The sequence below is a fragment of the Cryptomeria japonica genome, chromosome 3 (assembly GCF_030272615.1).
Source record: "Cryptomeria japonica chromosome 3, Sugi_1.0, whole genome shotgun sequence".
NCBI lineage: Eukaryota > Viridiplantae > Streptophyta > Pinopsida > Cupressales > Cupressaceae > Cryptomeria > Cryptomeria japonica.
The window spans coordinates 660,533,238-660,543,523 of NC_081407.1; the positions used below are offsets into that span (position 1 = coordinate 660,533,238).

The 10,286-nt window shown below is 36.5% G+C and overlaps 1 protein-coding gene across 1 annotated transcript in view; it reads right to left on the bottom strand.

The window, feature by feature from the left end:
* LOC131068423 (protein MAINTENANCE OF PSII UNDER HIGH LIGHT 1) overlaps positions 1-9,226 on the bottom strand; it is a 33,336-nt gene extending 24,110 nt beyond the window's left edge. The window contains exon 1 of the mRNA XM_058003613.2: positions 8,970-9,226. Within this exon, the coding sequence (XP_057859596.1) occupies positions 8,970-9,158 (189 nt within the window). The 5' untranslated portion in view covers positions 9,159-9,226. The remainder of the gene's footprint in view (positions 1-8,969) is intronic.
* Positions 9,227-10,286: the final 1,060 nt, after the last annotated feature.

A 10,286-nucleotide genomic window follows, 5' to 3' on the forward strand; every position in this document is an offset into this window, starting at 1 on the left:
AGATTTAGGAACTTGGGAACCTGGGGGTTCCGGAGTTATGTGGTCAAGGACTTGGGAACTTGGAAACCTGGGGGTTCCGGGGTTGAAGACTTAGGAACTTGGGAAAACCTGGGGGTTCCAGAGTTCCGAAGTTGAAGAAGAGATGACTTAGGAACTTGGGAACCTAGGGGTTCCAGAGTTTCAAGGTCAAGGACTTAGGAACTTGGGGACCTGGGGGTTCCGGAGTTCCGAGGTTGAAGACTTGGGAACTTGGGAACCTGGGGGTTCCGGAGTTCTGGGGTTGAGGAAGAGAAGACTTAGGAACTTGGGAACCTGGGGGTTCCGGAGTTCCGAGGTCAAGGACTTAGGAACTTGGGAACTTGAGGGTTCTAGAGTTTCGGGGTCAAGGACTTAGGAACTTGGGAACCTGGGGGTTCCAGAGTTTCGGGGTTGAAGACTTAGGAACTTGGGAACCTGGGGGTTCTAGAGTTCTGACAAGACAACACTTCATACTTCATGATTCCATTGTTTTCTCTTTGATCAACTGAGGCAGCACTGGTCCATAGAACATATCTCTGATCGGTTCTCACTGATGGACCAAGGGTGTCATAAAATGACAATAGGTACATGGCGACTTGCCAAGTCTTCAAACTATGCTTGTCCCCATTGTTGACATGGAGATGAAAAGGGGCTTCATGAAGTCCATTAAAAAGATATATAATATAGAGGAAGATGCATTCATCCAACATAAGTGGATCAAAATTTCCAAGTTTGTTAAGCAAATTTAGAGGCTACATGATTTTAACAAAAATAGATGGGAGACTTTGGTGTGGGAAAGCTCAGTGAGCTAGCAGTGGTTGTATCAGCCTCCATCAATAATATCACATTGCCATTTAACTCCTATCATTTGTTTGTAGTTCCTCTATTATTGAGAGCTAGTTTACATATAGCCCATCCACTTATGAAAAGAAAAGGCCTGCCTCTAGAAGAGTAAAGAAGTTTGTGGCTATACATAATCCACATTGTCTCATGGATCTAAAAAGGACTGGGTATAAGTAAACCCCTACAATTCTATCGGCGGCAAACAGTTTATAGTCGGGTTAGATTAATTTACACAACAGCAGCCCCCTACAATTCTATGGGTGGCAACAGTTATAGCCGGGTTAGATTAATTTACCCCTACTATTCTAAGCGCAGTGGCAACAGTTTCTAGTCGGGTTAGATTAATTGACAAAACTTAGCACAATAGCGAGGGTGGGTAGGAGGAGATAGTTGGTGGGGGGGAAATGTCGGAGCGAATCAAGCCCACTAGCCATAGAATAGTAGGGGCTTACTCTAGCAGGCCGATTAATTAGGTGGGAGGGAACTATAGGATGGGAGGACATAGTTGAGAGAGGAGGTCGAGCGCGTATAAATCCCGAATGTTCAGAGAGGGGGCCCGACCCGACGAAGGGCAAGGCCCGAGAGCAGGGAGCAATCAGAGTAAGGGCATCGAAACACTCTCCCTCAGGCCTACTCTATAGAATATATAGCTTGAATGCTGGGAGAGAGAGTTCAGACTTATAACAAAAAATTGAACCCCCAGGGTGGGTGTTGGACTTATGACTCTTGAACGTCGAAGGTGGGATTGTATACTTAAAGTCAGTCGACCGATGCTACGATGGGAACAATAGGTCTCATCTCGTCCATGCAAGGATAAACCTAGAAGGGTTAGTGGTTCCATTCCACTATCATCTCATTTGTCCTCAATGGTTTTGGTAATCGTATGCACAAATCATTTAGTGAACCCCTCCTTCCTGTTGTCCCTCTGTGATTTGCTGCCCTCGATAAGAAGGTGCTTCATCCAATCACGTCACTCAAGGGTCCCCGGACGTCGTGTGTGTGTTTATTCCCCACTTGTATTCCCGGCCCGGGTATCACACTCCAGATTACCAAAATCCATAGGGTCTACTCATTATGCACTTGCCTTTGTTTCTCATGCTCATTAGTCAGCTGCTAGACAAATCTAATAGTTCCAACGATGAGGAGCATGCAACAACATTGAATTGGATAATGAGCTAGATTATACATTGTATTATGTGTGTTAGTATTACTTTGTAGTATTCTATTTTGTACGTTGTCTTTTGAAATTGATGAATAATATAAAATGTTATACTTTCGAATACTTCAAATGTTTGTCATTGTTCATTGGATCAAGTGATTACCAACTTATCATTGAACTTTGTAGAAACTTCAGCTTCTTTTACACAAATTGTTGGCAACTTGGCATACATGATAAATTTAAACTTTTTATTCTTTTACAATTAATTATTTTAAATATCGGCTATTTTATTTATTATAGCCACCCCTATCATCCCCAAATATTACAAAAAGAATTGACATTCCTGAAGGCCATCCCCATGTTCCCCATCCCAAAAACTTGGAGAACATTGGAAATATGTCAACATTATTTACTTTTCCTTCTAGAGTGATACAAAGAATAAGAAACTTATGCAAATTGACTTATTTAACAACTAGCCTACTAGAGAACAAAGGAATAATGTAAAAGAATAAAAAAAATTATACACTTTACAACACTTATGTAGTCAAAAGGTTTTGTGGAAGACATCAACGACAGCCTTGTGGTCATGCTAATAAGGTGCTCACAGTATAAATTTGCAGAAATGTAGTTGCCACATCAAAACCAAATGTATCTCTAAATTTCTCAAAGGAAAATGTGATGGAACATTAGTTAGACATAAGTGTGGAGATCCCATCTTCCTTGACCCATCCCCACTAGTATAGGTGAGAATGTGTTGTCAATGGTAACTAAAATTCATCGAACTACTTTTTTGAAATCAGGCTCCTCTAGCTGCAATTGTTGACCAAACTATCCCAAATAACCACATGAGTGAAGATATCTTGCTTATTTTTTGAAAAAATACCATTGACTATGAGAATGAGATGAGATTTAGAAGCATTGAGACTCAATGCATGAATCTTTGAATCTCTATGTTGTGAATTGTTCTTGGCAAGAAGGGTGTCTTTTCCTTCCTCGATTTAAGAACACAAAATATGCTGGTAGGATTTCCAATGTTCTTATGAGAAGCACAATCAATGTTTCTATTCCCAAATGAAGGAGCTAAACCCTTGGCAGAGACATTAAGTGAAGCATATTGTCATGTCCCCTTCTCAAGCATAAGTTCACAAATGACCCTTGGCCTAATTTATGAATTTTTCCATAGGCTAAATGAAAGGTTAAAAGGGGAAATTACTTAAATAATTAAATATCTAAGTTGTTGAAAAAGGTAAAATTAAAAGACAACTTATATCCAATTATTTAGAAAGGTTTTATAAGTGAATATTTTAAGTGTCGATAGACTCGTGCAAAAAGGTGAGGAAAATGACACTTAAGTTATAGTTTCATAACTTCGAAGAAAATAAACGCACAAAGAAATAAATATTATTTTATTTCCTTAAAGAAAGTTATAAATAAGAGGATTGCTTTCATCGAAGACCTGGCTCAGCTTCATTCAAAGTTTGTGGCCCTCCTAAGCAGATTGGAGACAGCGGAAGGATTGTGGGAAGATGTGCATGTATACCAGGACTTAACCATTCCGCAGCTCAGGGCTCTGACAAAGATTCCAAGGCAAATTCTAATTGATGGAAAAGTAATTCAGGAGAACGAAGCTTAAGACTTTCCCCGATGGTTCTACGCCATTTGCTTAGCAAAGAACACCTTCGATAAATTCAGCATGGAGTCCTTAACTTTGAAAGATTCAATTAGAGGGGTGCATGAGGAAATCATCGGTTCAATTGAGGCACTATTCGTAAAGAAACTCAATGACAGTGGAATAACAATGAACTCCCTGAAATCTTAGTTGCACGATTTCTTCTTCGTAGGTTCATTCCCTAAGGAACATTTTGCAAATGTTTCTTCATTTTCCAATATAATGAAGAAGACACGGGAAATCATGATGGAATGGGAAAGCTTCTTTTCCAAGAGCGAGGAAGAAACTGTCTTGATGGAATTCGATATTGAAAACATGCCAAGTGTCTCCATCGAAGAGCTGGAAGCGGTCGTCAACAAATTCATTGTATACTCCATAAATGAAAGGGATAATGGTCATCCATTCTTGGACAAGAATCTTTTAGTTGAATAGTGGTGGCGTATTTACTATTGGGGCATTTTTTACTAAGTGGTGGTCCGATCAATGCATGTTGAATGCATGAGGAATCTTCTTGCATGCAACCGCCTTATTTATGATTCTATGACAAATTCTTTGTGCATGTCGTCGTCGCATGAAGAATGTAATGTCCCTGCGTATAATAACTCAGAAATAGGGACATATAACTTGTAATAATAAATTGTAAGAGGTTTATTTCCTTAATGATCTTGACTATATGCTGGTATTACTTTGCAAATGGTATTAAATATAAAGTATAACTGATACAGATGACATCTCTGATTTAACTATAAAATATAGGCACAACTATTTAGTTTTTTAGAATAAGATTACTCGTTGTTTCAGATTTGACGAGGTGTAAACATGCAAAGAATCTTGATGTCTCACTGGGCTTACTGGTATAAATCTTTCCATAGTATATAAATCTGCAGTATCTTAGTGATGCTATGTTTGGTTTAGTTCCTTATAAAGCTATGCAGATTACTGTGTCTGATGCAACTATGGGAATGTGCAGATGTAGTTATTGGTATTAACTTGCTGTCATACGCTGTTGTGTCTAGTATTTATATGCTTGCAACAATGTATAAAGATGTTGTTCCTGATATAGCTGTAGAAACATGCAACGATTTGGTGCTCTCCCTGATTTGGAATCGTTCCTTATGCAGCCGCAATGTGTGCCAAATGCAATACTCAGTCTGAGCGATCCAAACTGGAGATGAAATAGAGGATCCATATATTCCTCTACTGAAGTGATTTCTAAAGTCTTTTTATATGTTTGCAATTGGAATGACAGGTCGTGACCCTTCACCGTCATGTTCATTCCTCATATTAATCACACCCCTTTGAAGATGATTATGATTTATCAATTAGACTTCTTAATCGCTGCTCAATGAATGATCATACCTTTACTGATTATCATATCTCCGTAAGTATTTGCATTTCCGTTAATTTGTCCTTTTTCCATCATACGATTAGATTCCTCGTATGCTTTGGTGGCTTTTATGATTAATCTCCACTTATCGATTAATAAAATTACTGTTTGGACACTATCGTGTATCCCGCTAAATGGTCTTCTCTCTTCAATCGATTCCTATCCAGGAGCCTCCAAACTTCTATTTGTGCTCCCGTACCCAAGACGACCTTCATAGTGGCGGAAGATTAATGTGCCTAAGTCTAGCACGTGAATATGGAGATATTCATATTTCCCTAATTATAATATACTGATATATACGATCCGATTTATTTTGATAATCTTTATTTTAGGATATATCTATAGATTTAATATTTTAATTTGTATTATTATGCATTATTAAATTCTATTTTAAAGCAGGCATCCATTTTCTGACTATTTAGATGGGGACATCACAGTCTTTGATATCATTCTTAATAAACAATTTGTATTAATCATTGTCTCTTAATTGATAAATGATGTGTATCTATCATCTTCTATGTTATTACTTAACCCATCGATGCTTGATAATAGTTAATCAATTCCTTTCTATTATATCGCTAATCTATAGTGATTATTCGTGTCATTTTCTGATCGGTAATGGAGATATCATTGAGTATTATCTTTATTATTAGATGCTAAGGTCTTACTTATGATACTTTGTACCTGGCCACTATTTAAATATTAGCATTTAATAATCTACCTCGATGCTGTTTACCATGTGTAACAAGCAAAGGTTTCAATACAATCGTTGCTTTGAGCCAAGTGAGAATTAATTTTATTTTTATATTAATGAATGATTAATACTACTATTAACATCAATAATTAATTACATAATAAATGATAATTAATTACATAATAAATGATAATTTATTATCATGATGAAGAATCACAAAAACTAGTATTAATTACATCACCAGGATGTGGGGTTATGACAACCCTCTCACTTTAGAGTAAAATCGTGAAGTCTCATAAATGAGACGATTTTCCAATATTATTAAATGTTAATTAATAAATGTTTTAATTATCGTATTTATTTAATCACAATAATCCAATGTCCAAAGTGGGGACATTACAAAGAATGATGGGCATTTATTTCTTGCATGGGGGTGTTTATTGTATTTTGGGCATGTTCAATGTAGTGGGGTGCATTTAATGCACTAGTGGGCACCATTTCGGGCTCATGGAATAATTGTATATGGGCTTTATGGGGTATTTATTGCTGATTCCCACCTTGTTGCATCTTGAGTGGAGAATCTTCTAGGGTGAAACCCTAATTAGGGTTTGCATGGCCTAAGGCCTATATAAAGGGGTGACCCCTCTCATTTGTAAGGGAGGAGAGATTATTATCTGAGATTGTTGCATCAGGATTGTTGAAGTAGCCAACTTAATACATTGTTCGATTTTGATGGTGTATTCTTGTTCTATTTTAGCAATCTGCATGGTCTTGCTCTCTTCATAGATTAGATTTGCTTTCATGTTGTTAGAAGAGGTAGATTTGATAGGATTACTTGTTGCGAAGTCCGAGCTCGTACTTTTGGTGTGCAGCTGATTGTTACATACCGTGCAAAGTTAGCCTGAGCCCTTTGTTATGTGTGTATGCTTAACTTGGATTATCATTGGAGATTGTTCGATTTGATGGTCTACATTGGTGATCTGAAAAACCTCTACACACCCTTTGAAGATTGCACCGCCTTCGCGTAGTTGTGCTTTGCTGGCGAAGCGAAGCGTGGTTTGATTTTGCATGAGTAATCTCGCCTCTTGTTCTTAGGATTAGATTAGCTTTAGCATAGTTCTCTCTACCCTTCTCTCATTTACTTTCAATATATTTCGAAAATCCAAAAAATCCAAAATTATGTCTTTCATTGCAAATCATTCATATAGAAATCCTTGAACTTGCATGAGTTTATTATCCTCTTCAATTGAACATACATAAGGACCCTTGGGTTAACAGCAAACCCATCCATCAACTGAGTCACGCCCACATACTAGAGGAACCTTAGAATTAGCCGTTTGAACTTTTGTGCAATCTTAGCATACGGACTAATTTTGATCAAGAGAGGGTAAGGTGACCATTGGTAACTTTATTCTGTGTTCGATGTTGTCAAAAAAAACACGTCAACAAGAAACAAAAGCATAAAAGAATATTGGTCTGATGGAAAAGTCTTCCAATTGAGGATGTCACTTGGAAAGGAGAGCATATTTTGGAACAATCTTAATCTTGAATTGCTTTAGGACAAGCAATTTTGAGAAGAGAGGACTGCCATGTCCCCTTCTCAAGCATAAGTTTGCAGATGACTCTTAGCGTAATTTTTAAAAAATTCCTATAGGCTAATGTGAAGGTTAAAGGGAAAATTAATTAAATATTTAAGCTGTTGAAAAAGTCAAAATTATAAGACAACTTATATTTAATTAATTTAAGATCTTGTGTAAGCAAAAAGACCAAGTCAAAGTTCTGGGTAAAGCTTAGAGGACTTTTTCAACTAAACAAGATTTCAATTTCCAATTTAAATGGAAAATGAAATAAAAGCGAAAAAGGGACAATTTGAACGGAAGACTAGGGATTAGAACGAAGCTTTTGGTGCTTCTATTTCAACATTACTCCTAAATGGTTATTGTTAAGTTTGATCTTTCTGTAAGTTGCCACCTTCATCTGGGAGATTTTTGCAGCCGTTACCATAAACTTTGTGTTGCAACTGTAACCTCAATTTTTCTTCTCTTACTGCAATGCTTCCTTTGTATAAATGTCTTTGTATCGTACCTCCAATTTAAACTCTAGCTTGTATGGTTCATAATTGACAACCCTTTTAATGCACTGCATATCGATATAGTCCACTTCAACTCTAATACTCTCCTAATTTATACTCTCTCTGGGAATTCCCAAAGGTTTGCTCCAATACAACTGCATACATAAATCTTTTTTCTTATTAGGATATAACTTTTTAAAATAACTAAAATTAATGAAGATGGTGATAGTTTCAAAGGTAGAAAGTTTAAAGGAATCAACTGTGCATAAATTTGATAATTGAAAAAGACTGTATAAACTTGATTTTGTAGAAAATCCAAGATCGAATGGAAAATATAGATTCTGACAACAGATTGCCACTCTTTGGACAGAGTGGGCTTTTATTAATAATATTGCTGATTTTCTCGCAAAATTAAGCTGTAGAAATTTATGCTCTGCAGTTAGTAGTTCTGTTTTCTTTGCTTTGTGTCAAGGTAAAGGTACTTATAAAATTTACACCAGACAAATCTTAGGCCAACCCACGCTACATGTGGGTTATGATAAATTCATAAGCGCCCCTTCCATGTTAGACAATGCTCTAGGCCAGTAGCATCTGCAACACATAATTCTGCTTTCCTTCAGTCAATCAAACATGTTTACATATTTTTTATATTAAAAAAGACTGGTAGTTGTTTCATCAATAACTAACTACTTTTTATCAGCAACATTTGACAGGGCAACCCACGTGTCCTCATCGATTTTGAGAAAATTGTAAACAAGGATGATTATTACGTAAAACTATACCTAACCTGAGACTTTAACCCAGCCAGAACCCTTACTAACCACTTACACAAGCCAGACGGGCAATTTATGCATAAATTGTGAATTCATTGCTCCTGCTGCATTACTTCTGATTTAAATGCAATTCAACAATTCTAAGCATTAAATAGAAAAATTATATGATAATTCATTGAGATTTAACTGTCTTTTTTCGAGCCAATTTCAGTAAACCTATATTTCAGAGGAATAGTCCACATTAACTCATCTGTTGTAACCATAAATTATCAACAAGAACCCAAATGTGTGAAGCTAAAACAATTGTCAAAAAAAAATTACAAAATAATAATTCACTGGGCAAAGATTTGGCTACCTCTTTTCCTGGGGCGCACTCTTCTTCATTACAATCTTCAGCCTGCACACTGGCTCTCACGCTGATCAATCTGCTCTTGTGAAATGATTTGGCGCAATTCAAAGCTGTGCTTCTGGGCAATGCACGGTGGTTGAGATTGAGTCTGCCGGGAATTGAACAGTGAGCGCTGCACGTTGCGGCCTGGGCCATGCCTGCAGTTGCCACGGACTACCTGAGGATAAAAAGCAAAGAAGATTTACCTGCAGAGTAAGCAGCCGAGGGCGTGCCATATGTAGTGATGAAGGCAATATGTTTGTGAACGTATGTTGGACCACGTAAGCGTGCTTCATCACTAAGGATAGAGTGCCCCTAGAGCATGTTTTGGGCTACTTACATGGGAGAGAGGCTCTTACAATATAACATTTTGTCTCTGATTCTTCATTGGCTAAGTTGAATGTTGATTTGAGCTTGCAAACTCATGTAAATATTTATATTTTGAAAATGCCATTTGTATATTATTATTATTTTATATTTGCCTTTTAATGGTTGATTTAAGTTATTTAATTGGTATTTGGCTTCTCTCAAAATAGGTTAGATTGTGGTAAATTTCCTCCTCATTTTAACGCTCTCCCTTTTTATGGCTGTTAGTTAACCATTTTAGGAAGTCAACTAGATAAATTGGGAATTCATTTTTAATGTTGGGGATAAGTTACATGTGTGGAATCGAGAAGATTGTGATTTATATTTTTTAAGTCGATAATTTTGACAGAAAAAAAAAAAAAATGGTTTTGGGTTTTCATGTTTAATGTTTAAGGTTCTATTTTTTCTAGATTTTTGAGGCCTAATTGTTTTCACCCATTTTTTTTTTTGGTGATATTATGTATTAAAAAAAATGTGTCTATAATCACATAATTTAACTTTTTGACATGTAGGATAATAAAATAATAGTCACATTTTGAAAGTGTTAGTTACTAGAGTGACAAAGGTGAAAATTGAGAATAGTAGACTAGGTCATTAGTGTTGTCTAGTTCATAATGATAAAAACTTCTGGATATGGATTAGTTGGGGTCAAGCTAGTATGTAATAATAATTGGTTGGTGGGTTGGTGGTGTATGTTGGGAGTAATTAATGACTACACTTATACATTTACGATGCATGTGCAAGATGGCTTAAAATAAAAGTGTGAAAGTGCAAGGCATCCACTTTTATCCCTTGATATATGGAAGAAGGTGTGGATGTCCTACATAAACAACATATAAGGTTTTATGGAACTAACACGCACTCACACACACACACAAAAATAATAATAATAATAATAATAATAATAATCAACTAATG